Source organism: Polyergus mexicanus, unplaced genomic scaffold (genome assembly GCF_030449975.1).
Source record: "Polyergus mexicanus isolate NDT 795.1 unplaced genomic scaffold, iyPolMexi1.0 SCAF_14, whole genome shotgun sequence".
NCBI lineage: Eukaryota > Metazoa > Arthropoda > Insecta > Hymenoptera > Formicidae > Polyergus > Polyergus mexicanus.
This window is the reverse complement of record NW_027223334.1, coordinates 2,205,918-2,225,494: the sequence shown is the minus strand read 5'-3', so window position 1 is coordinate 2,225,494 and position 19,577 is coordinate 2,205,918. Positions and strand designations below refer to the sequence as shown.

The 19,577-nt window shown below is 34.4% G+C and overlaps 1 protein-coding gene across 6 annotated transcripts in view; it reads right to left on the bottom strand.

The window, feature by feature from the left end:
- LOC138939529 (uncharacterized) overlaps positions 1-19,577 on the bottom strand; it is a 97,348-nt gene that overhangs the window by 58,381 nt on the left and 19,390 nt on the right. The window contains exon 1 of one of the 6 annotated variants that reach the window (XM_070307387.1): positions 5,559-5,643. The exons of 1 other annotated variant lie outside the window; for it this stretch is intronic. Coding sequence is in view for 2 of the 5 variants with exons in the window: in XM_070307385.1 (XP_070163486.1) it covers positions 3,022-3,024 (3 nt within the window). In the remaining 3 variants the exon portion in view is untranslated. Of the gene's footprint in view, positions 1-934; positions 1,273-3,021; positions 3,115-3,221; positions 3,381-5,558; positions 5,644-19,577 lie in introns of those variants that run through there. 4 more of the 6 variants (XM_070307389.1, XM_070307385.1, XM_070307386.1 and 1 more) reach the window with 4 other exon arrangements.

Genomic DNA, 19,577 nt, shown 5'->3' with positions numbered 1-19,577 from the left:
CCCCATCCCCCTTTCACGGAGGCTCCACTTTCGAAAGATATAACCTAACCCAAACCTATTTCTGATTTAAAACTAAAATTTGCTCTGGGGTGTATCTCGCTTTGCTTTGGTAATTTTTGGGGTTTTTCGGTTTTTTGGGGGATTGGGGGTAATGGGGGATGAACTCCCTCCACTGATTATTACTATTGAAATCACAACAAAGAGTTTTACCGAGAGATCTGATCATATTTGTCAAAATTCAGAAAAGGCCTTATTCTACATAATTACCATATTTGAAGCTTATAAATCTCAACTTGTCTTATTAGCGAATTGTCTACTGCTTGCAATATAAAAACAAAATTATCAGAGAAAATTAAAAAAATATTCCTAAGTCCTAATAAAATCCCATGAGAATTCTCTGATTTCATCAGATACAAAAAAAAAATCCCTAGAATCCCAGGTTTTCCATGTTTTTCCAGGAAGTAGACAGCCTGTATATAATATCGAATCGGGACACTCGGATTTCATCGAGCATATAACGACGAAAAGAGCGAACAATGGCGAGCATTGCTCCTGGAGAGTATTAAAAGGATTAAGCCAACGCGATTCGATATCTGGTCGAAGAATTTTACGAAGTCACGCGTATCGCAGCGTCTGTAGTCTGCGCTATTATTAGCGCGATAAGTCAACCATCTCCTGTCAAACCGGCATATCCTTGTCGGTCGCGAGAGTCTTTTCCGCGAGGGGCGATGCGTGGCGCCAGGCGTAGAGTCGCAGGCTGGTAATCGAAAGATTCCAGGTTCGATTCCGCTCGGATTCCATCCTCCCATATGACCCAAAAAGAGGTTTTCACACATTATCCTATATAATGCCTATATTGGTTTATCATATATTATCCTATCCAATACCTATATTAGGTTATCATATATTAACCTATCTAATACCTATCTAATACCTATCTAATTCCTTTCGGAAAGTCTCCCAGCCATATCAGAGAAGAAGAAGAAGAAGTCTTTTCCGGACGAGTGCCATCATCATCATCATCATCATCATCATCATCCTCAATGGTGGACAAGGAGTTACTGTATCGGATCTACCGGCTATGACGTTACACAAACACTCGCGATCAATCGAAACGATCCGCTTTAAATGCTTTTACATAGTCATTGACTGACATAGACCCGACGTCGTACTCCTATCTTTAGGCGCCGCCGCGTCTTTGACAACAAAGCCCGCTCGCGATATCGGACGTGAAAACGTTGGAGAACATCGAATTGGGTGAAATCGGGCATTTAACAGCAACGCAAAGCTCGTAAATGTAAAAGTCGCCGCATAAGGAATATAGTTGATGAAGATACGTCGCCGTAATCGCAAAGTTAACTAACTGTGAGTTGAAGAACAGCAGCAAGTATGAATGGAAAATGTTAAAAAACGCAGATATATGATAAGATTATGAAAAATGTATTATGCAATAGATGCCAACACTAAATCTTTGATCAATAAACGGAGAAAAATTTCGAATTTGACTAAAGCAAAACGCGCAAGAATGATGTATGAGAAAACTTTGAAAACACAGATGTTGATCGAGAATATTACCCAAGATACAGGTAGTTTACATCAGAAACGAAGAAACGAGGACAATTTCACTGCCCGAAAATTCAAATCTCAAAATACGTGAAAATCTCAAAAAGTATCGCAACTTGTCATCCGAATATCGACGCGATGTTTATCGCTAGAGATATAAATAGAAAAAAAAAACATTTTTTTTTTCAAAATTTTGTTTTCTTTTTCAGATATTGAATATTTTTATATTTTGATTATTGCAAATTGATTTCTTATTATTTTTAACTTTTTAAATTGATTTGAATTAACCATTATTATTTTAAATGTAGCTCGCATTCCAGTTGGCTATATAGTTATGTAATTACTATATTTTTAATTTAAAGATAAAATTTAAAAGTAAAAAAAATTTCGAAAAAAATTATTTAAAAATATAAGAACTTTAGTTTTTTTTATTATATTAAAAAAATATAAAAAAAAATAATATTATATTTTTCAGAATAATAAAAAAAATTTGTTTTTTTTTTTTTTCAACTGTTTCTTCTCTATTAGAAAAAAATCGATTTTTTTTATATTTCTATCACTCACACATGCACTCTTGGAAAATTTGTGTTTTCTTGTTAAAAAAATATGCCGGTTAACATTTTCGTATTAAATATTTAACACATTCATGTGTTAATTTAACATATTACAATTGCTAACTCAAATATTATATTATCAAAACAATTGAAACAAGTATGAAAATAACACAATATGCACATATGTTTAATTTTACACTATAGATATGTTCCGTATTATTAGCGACATGATTTATCTGTTAAAATGTACACAGAAAAAAAATGTTGATCTTATTCTATAATAGGAATGAGAGTAACTATAGACTATAGACCATCAATAACATTTTTCCAAGTTAATTTTATCATTAAAAATATATTGATTTTACACAAAATTTATTTCAAATTATTATGAAGTATGCATTCATTTTGTATTGAAATATTAACATAATATTAGTGTCACTATATTTAACATATCCATATTATGTTAAATTAACACAAAAAACCGGCGGATTATTTGGGACATGCGATATATGTTAAATTTAATACAGATTTTCCAACAGTGTGAGAGTTTCACGGAACGATTATCTCTCTCTCGCGCGGCTTCGAGAGTCGCAAGCTCGATTTCAGTTCACCCTCATACGCGCCAGTCACGCGTGTTTCTCACCCGCGCGATTTCACGCGTCGACTCATTAGCATGCGTACAACGCAAGCTCGAATCTCGCGACTACGAGCTTCTCATTCGCGTCGGCGTCTGCGCATTCATACCGAGTCGCGCACTCGCAATCGCGTTTAACGAACTGCTCGGACCTCGACCAATTGGCATACGCGTCGCGTTCATGCGGATAAATTATTCTGACCTGTCAACCACCCCTCCCTGGTGACAGGGCGCGCGTCGTCTTTATATCTAACGAAGAATCGAGATTACCATGTCTCGCGATATATAACGTCTCACGAGAGTAACTTATAATGAAGTCGATTATGAATATCCTGTCACTTTGGTCGCGCGAGTAAAACTTATCCGACGCGGAGAGGTTCGCCAGAGTAGAACGCCGAGCTGCAACTGAGCGCGACGCAAAAGCGAGGCAAAGGTTACAGGCAGACACGGCCGACTATAGCTATACCTACTCTACTCCAACTCCGTTCTAGCCGTTCGCTTCCGTTCTAGACGCTTCATGTCGTCCATCGTGGCTCCAGCCACCGCCGCGCGTATATCAATTCGGAGTTCTCGTCGTATCGTCCTCCCGAGGCGCCATGCATCTTTCACTATGCATCGGGTCTGCCGTTCTTCTGTTTCCCCTAGCCAGGGTGCCTATCCAAAGCTTGTAAGAAAATTCCCCAAGAATTACCTGATTTTTCAAGTAATTTGTTCAAAATACCAGGTAAAATTAGAGAATTTTTAGATGGAACTTTTTAAAATAAGTTTTTTTTTGTGAGAGTTTTCTAATGCTTCTCACTCCAAAAAAAAAAAAAAAAAAAAAAAAAAAAAAAAAAAAAAAAAAAAACTTAAATTTTAAATATTAAATTTAAAAATGTACTGAAAAGAACTGAATGACTTTTGTAAGATAGGCATTTTTCATTTACAAAATATTTTCATTTTCTATCATTAATTATAGGAATTATAATAAAACATATGTACTCGGTATTGTGTGCTCAGTATTTTTTGTTATGACAATAAACATATAATCAAAGAGAGAAAGATATATATTTATAATATACTTGAAACATATAATTCACAGTCATTGGCCAAACAGATTGCCGATGCTTGCGATATTAGAACAAAATGATACAAAGAGAGAATTTTTGAAAAAATTCTCCGAGTCCAAATAAAATACCATTTCAGGAATTCTCTGATTTTTCAAGATAAAAACGAAATCCCTAAACATTCCAGGTTTTCTAGGTTTCTCCAGAGAGTAGACACTCTGTCTAACTCTCCTCCTGCCAAACGCGAATTCGGATTTCTAACTATTTGAAATAGTGATTTTCCATTCCGATATACGAGCAAGCCGATCGTTAATATTGCATTGAGGGCAGCAGGTTGCAAGTTTTTACGGCTATGCAGGCGCGCGAAAGTGGATCGATTGCGCAAAAAGCGGTAAATTGGGAATTGCCATGATTGCCGATGGGTAATCATATCGATTGGTAGACCATTTTTGAGCGCTCCTAATTGCTTTCTCCGGGAGAAATACTTTCTCCATTTCATTGAACGCACGAATCTAAAGATTAAATTTAATAATATTTATAATATTATAATATTATATTATTTATAATATTTAACCGATAACGCGCATCCCTCTTCGTACCTCTCAGAATATTCCGAAACTAAATAAGAATAGAAAAACATTTTCGATCATTGGGGAGAAGAGAAAATGTTCTACTCTCGGTTTTACTAAATAAGAACGCTAGATAAAATCGCGAGTAAGTCCACAACTTACGATTTAAAATTTAGTTATCGAGAAGTATCATTGTATATTTCAATATCTTAAAAAATATTTTTAAAATATTACTTACATAAATATATTAATAATATATAAATATATATACTATAATATAAATAATAAAATAATAAAATATAATACAAATATATAAATAATTTGTAAATATAGTAATAATTTTTATAATATTATTCATGAATAAAAAATTGTTTTAACTTTATTTAATTTTCTTAATTAATTAATGTAAATAAAAAATAGCCTCAAAAATAATTACCTCATAATTAATATCTTTTAATAATTTCTTAGCGACGGGGAATTTTGACGCACCTATTTTGCAACCGTTTCTAAAAAAAAGGGGTGAATATACGTACATATATATATTATATATATATATTATATATTACATCCCCTTATCTCCTCGTCGATTTACGATATTTCTAAGTCCTCCGCGGAACCGAAACGCTTCGATTGCATCGCGCGTGCAGCTAAACTACAGGTACATTTATCGTGGCAAACGCCATTGCGAGTAGTTGCGATAGTAGTCATTCAACCTGCTCCTTTCCCATGCGAATCCCCCGCTTGGTTTAAAGAGCCCCGCAAGCCCTTCCGTGCGTGAAGAATTTCATGGCTGAATCGGCTCCCATCCGCTGCTCCCGTTACGCGACTTTACCGAACACCTGAACGAACTCGATTTTCCTTCGGCAAATCACGGTCACGGATATTTCGAGGCTGCCGCTCGCGAGACTGTCTCCAAGGCGGGCTTGCGGCCAGTTGACCCTTTAACCGACTTTACGTTTCTTATAATGTCAAGCGATGTCTTTCTCAATCGCATCTAGTATTCATGAAATGTACGAAGGTGTGAAAATTTTCTACGTATATTTCTTTAAATAAATCTCTATCGTTAAAAGAACAAAAAACGCAAAGTCTTTAATTCTAATAATTTTCACGTTGATATGAGGCAATTTGGCGCGAAGGGGATTGATTTTTATCATGGATAAAATGCAAAATAATTCATATTTCATGTACTCACGTTCGCGCTAAGAAGTACTCGAAGTAAGGATGCTTGGAGTAGTCTCCTCGGTAAAGTAGCATCGGTAGAGTACTATCACTACCTGAAATTGCAATTTGTGCATCGATTAAAATATCTCGCTAATTTCTTCAAGTTTAAATTATTTTTCTAACAATATTTATGATATCTTTATAGTTTTATAAAATTATTTTATTCGAACATTTTTACAAAATTATTTTATAAAGACTATAGAGAAAATATTAAACACTTTTGACATAAATTCTACTGTTTTTTCAAAATTTTGCTTTGAAATTATCAAAATAATTTCAATTTCCCTTAAATTTTACGAAATCCATCTTCAAAAAGCCAGATATAAAAGGATGCTTTTGAAAATCTTAAGGTTGCATTTTACTATAACTACTAGACGTCGTCCATGAATACTATCCATATAGCTTCTGATACTGAAAGAGCTAGATGTACTGGTCTAGGAACGACGAAGCATTTTCCGAAGAGCCTATTAGTCGAGAATAAAGAGGGCGTTTACGTCGTCGCGAAGCAGCGATGAGATTTTTTTTCACCCCTTAAAGCGGGGAAAAGCGAGGGAAACGAGCGGAGGAAACGATCTCGTCTCTCGCTTGAATGGGCACCTGTTTTCGCGAACAGGTGACGATCACGCACACGCGGGCGTGGGAACTCGAGAACGGACGAGTCTCGAGGGCAATGACTTATCCCGACATGCCCCGAGAAATATGTACATGCTGTCCCTGAAGAGATTTGCTTCAGCGAAAAGAGAAGTTGCGACTTCACCAACCACTTTAAGCTCGGTAGCTGATTCGGAAGTTAAATTTTATTTAAATGAAATCATTCTATATATAGGGTGATTCTAAATAAGAGTGAAAAATTTTAGGAGATGATTCATTGTCGAAAATTAATGGGGATTTTTTCATATAAACATATACTCCTATATCCCTTTCTAAGGAGTTACATTCCTCTAAAGAGGGAGATCAAATTTAATTTTTTTTTTCTTAAATTTCGGACATGTTGAAAAGATAAAATTTATTGGATATTTTTTCATTAATAAAAAAAATACTTATTAATATTTTTTTAATCTTCCCGTTTCGTTATAAGGGGGTAAAATTAGCAATTCTTATTCAATTTAATTAGAACTTTTTAACGGACCGGAATGTGATCATCCAAAAATATGCGTTAGAAAGCTTGATTCCTTTAGAAACTTTTTTATTTCTTTTATTTTTTTCATAAAATCAATGGTTCTCAAGAAAAAAAAAGTAAAATGCAAAATGGCATAGGTTTCGAGTTACGAAAAGTTAAATTTTAGAATAAAAAAAGCAAACAAAACAAAATTATAGTAAATGTTGGAAAAAATGGAACAGAAACAACACACAATTTTTATTTATTATAATTTTTACCTCCCCTTTTAGAGGAACGTGACTCTTCGGGAAGGAAAATAGGAGTATACGTTTATATGAAATACCCCCTTAATTTTCGATAAAAAGATCATCTCCTAAAATTTTTCGCACTTATTTATTAATCACCCGCTGTAACAATTCTTATACAGTTATGTAAGATATGCAATTTGCAGACGAGATGACACTCAAGTTTGATATCGCGCGCGCATGATGTCCCGATAAGACTGGCTTTTGTAAAATAAGACTCTGCAAGCCAATATCTCTGAAGCTACACGCGTGATAAGAAAACCAGCATGTCGCAGGTGTACTCGCAGAGAGAAAGAGAGAGAGAGAGAGAGAGAACTCTGTGGTGCACCAGAAAATTAAGAGCCCAGCTTATCCGCACAATTACTCTACGCTCGGGCAATCATCGCGCGATAACTCGATTACACTTATCACCTGCGTGAGTCACTATCTTGCGCCAAGGTCGCATGAAGGCAAACGCGTGACCATGTTTTTATTTGCATGACAAACAGGCACCGTCTGAGTTTCTGATAAAGGAGAGCGAGAAACTCAAAGGTACTCGATTATTCATGCCGCACTATCAAGATTTTCAAGAATACCATGACGGATTCAAAGCAACGGTATTATTAAAGATAACATTGAAGCAAATAGGGATAATATTGAGTAATAATATAAAAATGAAGAGTTGGAAGCTATAACATTAAATAATCGCGTGGGTGGATATAGAAATGTATATCCAAGATTGAGATATTTTACAGATTTATTATTGTATAAATCGAGAGAAAAAGAAAACAATATAAAAATAGAGTTATATTGACATTATATATTGACCTAGTTTTGTTTCGTCTATTTCATGCATGTCTGCACTGAAAAAATATACCAAATATAAAAAAAAATTTTTTTTTTTATTTAAAAAATTTACTTATTTAAATACCTGCAAAGGAATTAGTTACTTCAATCAAGCAGTATTATACTTAAATTAATAAAATATATCAAATAAAAGCGAAAGATGCTTTTATCTTTAAATAAAAGAATTATATTAAATTTTTTATCTTTATTGTCATAAATTACTTAAAAAAAAACAAAAAAAAACACCATTTTTCAATTTTTGGCTGCTTGTTTCAAAAATACAGATTCTTCTATTTTAATAAATAATTTTACATCTTAAAATTTAAATATCTTTTTATATTAAAATTTTAGATAATTTATTTTAAAAATTATAATTTTTTATTACATGCGAATAATAATTTATTTAATATAATAACAAAATATTTATTTAAGTAAAAAAAAAATCAAGATTAACAAAATATATTTATTTGATCGAAAAGAAATTTTAAATTTTTAATGTGGGAGACGCGAAAATATGGCACGACGACAAATTATGCGCAACAATGGCCGCCGGTTCCGTCGCGATTACGGCGCAATGATGCAATGCGGTTGAGTACGCCGGGGCGCTAAATTGATAAATTTGCATGCCCTGCAATTGCGCTCGCACACGGTGCAGCATCCTCGTGCTGCACGACCGAAACAGGCTTCGCCTCGAGAACGAAATAAATCCCGCCGCTCGCATAATGCAGACGAAGCGCAGACGTCTCGCGATAAATCTGCTCTTTCGAGTATCCGAAATGTTGATATGATCGAGGGTACATAAAACAGATGCATAATACAGATGCATCAATTTGATACGAGAGAGAAAACACTCTTATAAAATAATTCTTCAAGTTTGATTTGCAAGAATTGTAAATGTAAAAAATGAAGATTAAAATCAAAGAAAGGAACATCAAACTCTTAATTTTTATAAAATGAATAATTTGAAAAAAAAAAAAAAATAATAATCCTTATTATATATATATACAGTCGGAAAATTTGGCTTAAAAACATATATCGCATGTTCCAAACAGTCCACACAAAGTTTTACATTAATTTAACATAATATGGATATATATTAAATGGTGACATATCAATATTATACATACAATAATAATTAATAATAATTAATTACTATTTTAACATAAAATAAATGCAAATTTCATAGTAATTTCAAATAAATTTTATATAAAAAAAAATTAACATATTGTTAATGATAAAATTAACTTAGGAAAACAATTATTTACGATCTATTGTCACTTTTACTTGTATTATAGAATAAAATCCATATTTTTTTCTGTAAATTTTAACAAATATCTGTCACTGATAAAACGAAACATATCTATTGTGTAAAATTAAAAATCTGTGCACATTGTGTGATTTTTACACATTCTTCTGATAATTTAACATTTGAATTCAATTAACACAACAGCATTATGTTAAATTAACGCATGAATTAAATATTTAACACAAACATTTTAACCGGCCTATGTTTTAACGAGAAAACAAATTTTCCAACTATGTATTGTAGTATATATGTATTCATTACACGATATTTTATAGATAATATAATATTTTATCGCAAAATACGACAAGAACTTGGCACGTGTGACTGACAAGAATTTATTCTCGTGAGAATTTGACGTTTTACGGTGATGAAATGATGCAACTTTTCCGGATGATTATAGTTACGACTATGAGAATATGAGTGGCTTACGTATACGAAACGATCGGCAAATAACATCATCGACTGCCATGCTCGTCGAGAAACGTTTACACGAATATTTGCCTCACTGCCAGATGCTGTACCGTGTCGTATATTTTTATCGGATGGAGAAATCGAATATCGCTCACATCACGTTTATTAGGCGTGAACTTTAAGTTAGTATGAAAGAGACAGAGAGAGAGAGAGAGAGAGAGAGAGAGAGAGAATGAATACAAGTTTAATCTCGTAGATCGACTTTTTGAAACTATCTCTCTCGACATTAACAGTATTGTTCGAGTTGTATTTAAACAAAGATGTTTTGTAGATATAGTTCGAAAGTGAAATCACTAGCAAGGGTTAAAACTGCCGTTCCTGCAACAATTATGTTTCTGCTCACGAACGCAATTTCACGACACGTGCATTGCAAATGCGGATGAAATCATCGCGGTGACGTCAGCATCTGATTACGCGAGCGCTCAATTTTTTTTTCCTTCCGCCCCCGCTTGTCAGTTGAATAGGCAATCAATTATGAAAAAAAGATCTAGAATTTAATCTAAAATTTTCAACATTCACGATTTACAACCTTGCATATTTAAAATCGAGTCTATACATTCTTGAATCAAAAAGACTTGAATGCAGAACTTTCTCGATATATGTATATCATGATTTATCATGGATCATTGATCATTGGTTTAAATTGTTAGGTGAAGCAAGCTGTGAAGTATAATTCCGTGAAATAAGCCCATGTACACTCGCCTCTCTTAGAATTCAGGCCTGTCTCTGTTGAAATATCATCGTTGGATACCATTCCTCATCGGCGGACAGGGTACACCTATGCACCTATGCACGCACTTCCGCTCAGGCTGGTATGGTATATTATACTATATTTTCAGCCACAAAGTTGATTCACGAGACGACCCGAGTCCAGGAATAGTCGATCACTATAAAACCGCCGTGCGTAGGAAGGGCCGGCTGACTCGCTCGATTTTCATTACCGAGTCCAGTCGTCGTGAAAACCGACATTTATAGTTACATATGGCGAGCTTGGAGCGAGAGAGAGCGCGAAATTCTCGTTAGAGACTGCATTATATTATCGACAGGCCCCCACGACATCCAATTATCCTGCCATCTAATCCAATCTGACACAGCAATTACAACAGAGTTGTCCTGCCGGCGCTCGTTATCTCTCGCTCGCTATCTTGAGGCGAGAAAACGTTCGCGAAGTCTCGTTATACAGGATGCTTTATAAGGCTCGCCTCGAACGTCGACGATGGAAACGAGCTTTTCCGTTAGGAAAACATAAACGTTAAAAGTTAACGAATTCTGAGACGTTCAGCTTTGCACAAACGCTAATGGAAGATAGAAAATGATTTTTCAATTATGTGTGTAACGATCAAATAATTTCAAGTAGATTTTACATGAGAACTGAACTTGCTTCTCAAACAATCTCGAGCCGTTTCATGTCGAATATAAAAGGCTGCGATGACAAGACACAATTGACTATGTAATCTACCATCGATAATTCGAAAATTTATATTTCCTTGTTAAAAAATATGCGGGTTCAAATTTTTGTGTCAAATAAGAGTGCGAGAGTGACTACAGACCGTCAATAATATTTTTTCAAAATAATTTTATCATTAAAAATATATTGATTTTACACAAAATTTATTTCAAATTCATAGTAATTTGAGATAAATTTTGCGTTGAAATATTAACATAGTATTAGTGTCATCATTTAACATATCTATGGTATGTTAAATTAACATAAAAATTTGTGTGAACCATTTAGGACATTTGGGATATATGTTATTAAGCCAAATTTTCAAAGTGTATAGACTAATTTTTCAATTATGTGCGTAACATCATCCAATAATTTCAAATAAATTTTACTTAAAAACTTAATTTGCTTCTCATTGTCAGACAACTTCGAGCTATTTCATGTGGAATATAAAAGACTGCAGATGGCAAGAGTCAATTGCATTTTTAGACTATAATATAATCCTCCATCAATAGTAAGGACGCTAAAATGTAAGAGAACATCACTCATAAATTTATTACCAATTAATTTCTCATCTAGACGTCAATTTGACTTAATTACGACGGCAGCAAACGTCGAGAAGAATTTTCTTACAGGTAGGTTAGGTTAGGTATTAATAACACTCGGAGTAGAAACGTGACGCTTCTTACGCTTACTTAGATGATTAAGAACTAGAACGAAATAATCCTCAATTACGCTCTGTCCGTCTATCCCGTTGCACTTCTCTCTCTCTCTCTCTCTCCTTCCATCTCTCTCTCTCTCTCTCTCTCTCTCTCTCTCTTTTTCTTTTCCGATCGTAGCTTCCGGCACGACTAGGTTACTTTGCGACACGATTTCCGGCGACGTGACTTCCTGTTGGAATAAAACGTGAACTTCGTGAAGAGTTCCTGACGAGCCTCCGGCTCTCGAAGATCACAGCCGGAACTCGCGCGCGCGAACGATGCCGTTACTCGCTTCCTCGTTAATAGAGCAGAGCGTTGCACTGGTGAAGTTTAAAGAAGCGAGCTTTACGATAGGTATGTACAAGAGGGCTTGCCTCGTACAACGCTATTTCAAATAATAAAGTAATTAAAGTAATTAGCTATTCGAAAGACTTTTATCACGGGTTTTCTCTCATTAGCTTACTATTTGAGAGATTGATGTAGATATATCTATACGAGCATACGCGCACATCTTCAAAGAGTCGGGCTTTTGTTCGCCACAACACCATTGTGCGTCGGTGGCGGAAGCACGGAAATTGACTTTAACGATGCTGCTGTCCCGCGAATTCGCATTGCGTCGAGTGACGCGCCGCGGCGCTACGGTTCTTAGATTTATAGATCCGCCGATAAAACTTATGAGCATAGATACTGATCATTGAATCTCCGTGTGAATCCTAAAGATTTCTTGAATGCATGCACATATCAAATCGCAACGATCTATAAATCCTGAATTTCACAGATGTTTGAACTCTATTACATCGATCCGTGAATACATAAAATCTTTATGTTTATGAATTCTTACATAATGTGCGTGAACCTTAGTCCATAAACCGGGGTTTTTTTCTTCTTTTTTCTTCTTTTTTCTTCTTTTTTCTTCTTTCTTCTTCTTCTTCTTCTTCTTCTTCTTCTTCTTCTTCTTTTTTTTCTGCAAGATTACTTGATATCAATGTAATAAAAATAGAATATATATATATATATATATATATATATATATATATATATTTTATTTTACACAATAGATATGTTCCGTGTTATTAGTGACAGGATTTATCTGTTAAAATTTACAGAAAAAAAATGTAGGTTTTATTTTACAATAGGAGTGAGACTGATTACAGACCGTCAATAACTTTTTCTCTTTTAAGTTAATTTTATCATTAAAAGTATGTGTATAATTTTACGCAAAGTTTATTTCAAATTACTATAAAGCTTACATTCATTTTGTGTTGAAATATTAACATAGTATTAAGTATCACTATTTAACATATCCATATTACATTAATACAAAATAATTAACACAAAAATTTGTGTGGGCCGTTTGGGACATGGAAATTAAAGTCAAATTTTCCGACAGTATAATATATGTCTTCAAATAAAATAAAAAAATTATTTTTATTTAATTCTATCTTTTTAAGCGGCGAGGAATGTCTTCAAGAAGTTTGTAAAGGAAGAAGCGATTTATTCAGCTTTCAGCTCATGCAGACATGTTCTAGTTTATGCGTATCCTGCGGAGGACAGGAAACCGGTAGGCCGATTAATTACGTCAAACAAGATAATCCGCTTCGCTCCCAACCGGACGTGGAAACTCGTAGAAAGGACGTCGCAATGATCATCCAGTCTCTCCTTGATCCTATATCTTCCGTATCTCCTCGGCTTCCTTCTGTCGCGAGCATTAACGTAACTGTAGTACCAGCGAACCGTAATACAAGCCACCACCATCTCGCTCGCCATATCCAGCAGTCGTCCTATGATGATTACGGCACCAGGATCACGTGTATACAGGGTGGTCTCTGACGCAAAACTTGGCCAGAAGGGGCTTATTATCAAGATAATAACACGTAAATATAAACACCAATTACTTCTTTTTATCATATCCCTTTTTATTTTTTGATCGCCTTCTTATCTTTTTATATTTAGCATTCGTAACAAGAATAGTAATAAATAGCTCAAAATACATGAACTTCGATTTATCCTATTTGTTTAGACATTCATCAATGGATTATCTTTTAATATGAATCATATAATTTTTCTTTTGCAAATCGAATTTATCCTTTCGATAAACTAACTACCATGAAATTAATTCCAAGGTCAATGCTTATCAATTTTTATTAGTAGGTTATCAACGTGTGTGCTTATCAATCATTATCAGCCTGAATAAGTTTCGTATAACTTTATGACACTCTGTACATGCCCGTTATTCACCGTTGTACACGAGCATGAAATGAATCGTCGCGTAATCAGCAGATATCCGATTTCATCCCTCGCTATGGTTGGTTGAGTACGGTCGGTCTTGTCAGATTTTCTAGAAATCAGGACGTAAACTAAATCGAGTAGGCGGCTTAACGAGTCGACGATGACTAGACTAGACTAGACTACGGTATCGCGATTTTCCATGAAAATCTCGCTAACAAAGTCCGAGTCTTGGAACGTGCCTTATTGAGGACACATCACCCTGGTAGGATCGTCATGGAAATATAGTGTTGTAAAATATAAATACGATTTTCCATCGCTTTTCACAATTTTTATAGAATGTTTCAAACGATTGTCGTATTTTTCAAGTATCAGCAGCTTCGCATCATAAACGATTAAATGTTAAAAAATTTTAATTAAATAATTAAGCAAAATAAACATTTCTAATTTTTGAAATTAAAAGATCTCAACGCGTTCTATGGTAGGTAAACCCGCAATAAGGAAATTAAATAGAGAGAGAGAGGAGAACTGAGAGTTGGAGCCCCCAAAGGCGCGTCAAAGGATTAATAAATCCGGGTCAGCGACCGTAGCTGGACGTTTTATCGGTGAGCAGGCACCAATCCACGTTTCGTCTGGCTTAAATCGTTCGTATCTCTGCGAACCGCTTGATCCGAGAGTGTAATGATACCGCGTGCGACTGCATCGCTGCAACTCGCGTGTGAGATCAGTGGAGCTCCTGTGAACGGCTTCTAGAGATAAAGTCATTTCGCGACGATCAAAGCGTCGAGAGAAAGATGGATGACGAGGATTCACGGAATTCTCTTTCTTCGTTTATCTCCGTTTTGAATTTATTGGACACTGGCGAGTTAAGAGCTCGCGGTCTTCTCGCTAGTAATTAGTACGTTGCTGATCAAAGTGCTATTTAATCTCTTTCTTGATTATGTAGCATATATGTAGTATAAGCAGTATTATACAGGGTGTTCATTTGAAAACTTTACACCCTGTTTATTTCGTGATCGATTTTGCGAAAAATGTTATGTACAAAAGTTTTATGACTTCGAGGGGGACATAAAATGGTGCCATTGGTTTGACCTTGAATAGTCGTTTGAAGATCACGTGAAGGACACCTTCAATTTCTTAAATGGAAACCCCCATTTTTCATTGCATATTCTTGTAGCTTATCTCGAGAGCTTTTCAAAACGCTATAATAAAGTTCTTTCCATTAACTATTTTCCGAATTATGAAGCTTGAAAGGTACAGTGTACCGCCAACATTAATATTACCCGAAAGTGATTTTTACGTGACCTTACCACCCTATATATACGTATATAAAACGTATCTCTTTTTATCTCTTTATAGAAGATAGACCCGTCTTCTCTTGAGCGGAAGTTCTCTTGGACGAGAAATCGGAATCAATTTCATCTTTCAAGTAATAATTTATGATTGCGTTTCTTTCGATTTTTTTTCTTAAAAATCTTGATTTCCGATATTAAAAATCTCAGGTGAGTTTCAGATTAAAATTTTATTAATAAGGATGTACTGGTGCTAATATTTTAACATTGACATTACCCTGGAAATTTAATAGATTGTTTCTATTTATTATCTGAATACGTGTATGAAGCCGATTCCCTATAAACGGTTCACGAGTTATTCAACTTTTAATTTTGCATGAGTTTTTATGGAGTAGCAGCGTATTCCCACTTATATAAAGGAAATTATAAGGAAGCATCATTGCCGATATTCTGAGACTTCGTGAGTAAATAAAATACTGCGCAAGTTTCTAAAAAAAAATTGATATCAATTCATTAACTCGTTATGGAGTTTTTAATAAAAAAGCAATGAAAAATTCTGAAAATTTAGCCGACACTTCGGCTAAATTTTACTAAAATATACGCAACGTTTTTTCGTTTCTTGCAGTTGATTTCAGGTAAAATTTACGTCTAAAAGTTTTTTGCTGACAATCACAAAATTTGCGAAATGTGCAAATATATTCATTTGTAGTGCCAAATATCAAATTAACTGGCATTATTTAAGTCCTTTACACGATACGAGTATATTTGATGCATATCTTTTAACCCACGAAAGCATAGAATTTCATCAATTTCAAAATTGAAGTAACTTTGTGAGATTGTATTTCTGAGATTTTATAGCCAGTACATCTTTAAAGCAACATGCATTTAAATTTATGGAAAATTATATTATTTATTTATTACATTAAATTTGTTATTTTTGATCTATCATTTTTATTATTTACGAGGATACTTTAGTGATACTTTTTATAAAGATAATATCTTTTATAAGAAAAACGCATCGACGAAAAGTTTCTCACGCATCTATCGATTGTTTCAACAACGAGATTTTTGTCCTACCCATCCACTATTTACCCGCATAAAAATTTCTCGTATTCGCGTGATGCCGCGTTTACTATGATCATTGTAATGACAGACGGAACGATGATGACAGTGCCACTGTAGAGGTTAGCGATTTGCAAGTTCGACGGTTAAGTTCCGTATACGATGCCGTGGCATTGAAATTTCTCCGAGTGACTATTACGCGGTCATCCACCTTGCACGATCATCGGCTTCAAATTGGCAAAAGATTCTGGTATTCGGGAGAAAATAACGGATGGTAAAGAATATCTTGCAGAGAGAAGAAATAACTGAATAAAGAGAATTTTATGAAAGCATTGCCATAATTTAAATTCCTTCCTCGAATACATGTCTTTGAGAACATATTATTTAATGGTACATCATTACTTATGGAACAAACATGTTAAGACTCATGAGAAACGATTTATTCAGGTCTATAAGTGTGTCTTAACATTGTAAATCGTCTCCGACCCGTTTACATTGGCTTCCAGCAAAGTTAGCTAAGAAAGAATTTCGCCTCAGATCGAGACCGTAGGTTTGTTGGCCAACAGCAATGCTAGCCAACACTTGTTGACTGTTCGCATCTCACTTAGATTATCGATAATGGTTAGCCAACGCAGAGAGTTAGCCAACTAGATTAAATCCGCCTTAAGAATAACTAAGATGTTATCGCGATAAAAATATCTTAAATCTTATTTTAGCCTCTCGCAAAAAGCACTATCGGTAAAATTAGAGCTTTTAACAAAACATTACGACAACATCTTCCAAGAGATCCATTCTGATCATGTTTGCGGCGATAGAAGCGCAACGAGATCAGGCCGATTATCTCTGGGGATTCGATTGACTTATGTCAACCGATGACTATTTGGCCAATTGTCAACGATGTGATCGATATATGCACCATCATTAAAAGGGGAGAATCTGTCACGCGCGCGTTTCGTATTTAGTCCATAGCTACAACACACAAAGAAGTATCGTACTTTTGTATTTTTAGAGATTTGGCTATAAGATTGACTTTGCGCTATTAAAATATCTAAAAACGTCAATCATAATATTATCTCGCATAAAATTAACCCGTGAATCTCGCGAGAGAACGAATTAAAATAAAAAGCATACACATAAAAAGTTGTCTCCTATGATATATTCTTTCCAGTTGGATGTTTCGATAAAATCTGCTTTCCACGTATTATGAATTTCAATTGTATATATTTAATGTTTCGATTATACAGAGTGTTAAAAAAAGTTATATATTTAAAAGCAAGTAGTATTGATCAAAAGAAAAAAAAATCTAATTAACATGGGTCTTAAAATTAATATCTTCGAAGATATGGGCTATATTTCTATTTGAACTCTTTGTCCTTTTCTTATTGGTTGCGTCACCCCTACAATGCAGTAAATAAAAGAACACTTACTAATTTTGCAGTCAGCATTATAGGAGGTGCTGTATGTGGTTCCCATTCATCGTCATCCATTTTTCAGCCCTACGTCTTACAGAATTACGCATTCTTTCAAACACACATTTTCAAATTCGCTATCTACCTACAAATCCAATGTTATTATAACCCAATATTACTATAGCAAAACTAGTAAATACTCTTTTGTTACTGCATTGTAGAGATGACACAATAAAAAAAGGACACAGAACTCAAATAGAAAGGTAGCCTGTATCTTTGAAGATTAGTTGTAGAATCCATGTTAATTAGACTTTCTTTTTTTTGTTTTGATTAATATTATTTAGTCTTAAAATATGTGATTCTTTTTTTCCTGTGTATATATGAACTGTATACATATATATGACGCGCGCAATAATTTTCATTTTAATAGAATATATATTCAAAATTTCCAGCAGCACACCATACATTTGTAATCATATTCTTATGTATGTTACGATTGTATACATGTGACATAACATAACCTAATACGTTAATCTTGCACGCGTCGTTGTTGACCTTCAATTTGTCGCGGGACCCTCTTTTTCCCACGGCTGAGCGCTTCCGTTTAGTGGCGCTGGGTACATAGAAATACCCCCACATGGCTCTCGATGTAAAAGAGTGTCAGTCAAAATACTTTCCAAGAGAAAATAAACACAAAATTTAAATTTTTCTTCAAGATATTATTAAAGCACGACCAAACTAATAATACCTAATAATTGATGCCTTATAATACTATATTATTAAAAAAAATACATAAATTAAAATTATGAAATTATACAACAAAAAAATGCGTGACTTAAAATGTCGAAATATTCGTGACTGAGAAGTTTCTTTTACCTAGCGGCAAAGATATTTATGTTTTTTCTGTGCTTTATGCACTAGTTTGCAAATTTTTGAGGGATTAGAATTTGAGGAAGGGGGAGAAGAAGAAAGACGATACGTAAGACTGTACGTAACGTCATTGTCACGTCAAATATTCTTCTATAAGTTTTTTAAATGTCCGTCGCAATCTAATTTGGTGTATTTTTATATATTCTCATTTGAAATCTATATAATCAGCGCTGCCATCCAGTCATGGGATTAAAAAAAAAATGAAATAGTGATTGCTTTTTGGCAGAAAAAGCGACAAGAAGTAACCTTTTTAGGTTAGGTTAGGTATTAAAATAGCAACCAAAAATGACATTGGGCATCAAATTCTCAGGGTAATTAAGGCCGTTTGAGCAAAAAAAAAACTATGTTTGCCTAACATATACCAAATTAATAAAAAATTGTTAAATAAATAATGCATTTTATGAAATACGTGAGCAGGTAATAATTGTTATCGAACAGCAAAAATATGAATAAAACTCTTATGTTTTACAAATTTCATGTCAGCTCATGAAAAAAAAAGTGGCTATAGTGACCCATTTTGGACGATAGCGGCTTTCTAGTGACTTGTGAAAAAAAAGTAACAAAAAGTGACTTAAGTGACTGGATGATAGCGCTGCATATAATAATATCTGTTATTACGTTGACCTGACGTTACGTGTTAGATATACAGTGTGCATCTAGCATAACTCGAAATAAAACATCGCGACGACATAAACAGTCTAGCCGCGGACGGGAAGAGCGTGGGTGTGTCGAGTCAATTGGCGGAATTGGACGGGTTAAGTGCAACGATGCGATAATCCAATAAAATTATCGTTAGCTGTAAACGCTACGGAATGAGAACGCACCATCTTCCGCGAAGACGCGCCTTTCACTAGCAAGCAGAGATATTTTAACTTCTTGTTTACTAAGATAAAACGACACAACGTACCATTTTCCAATTT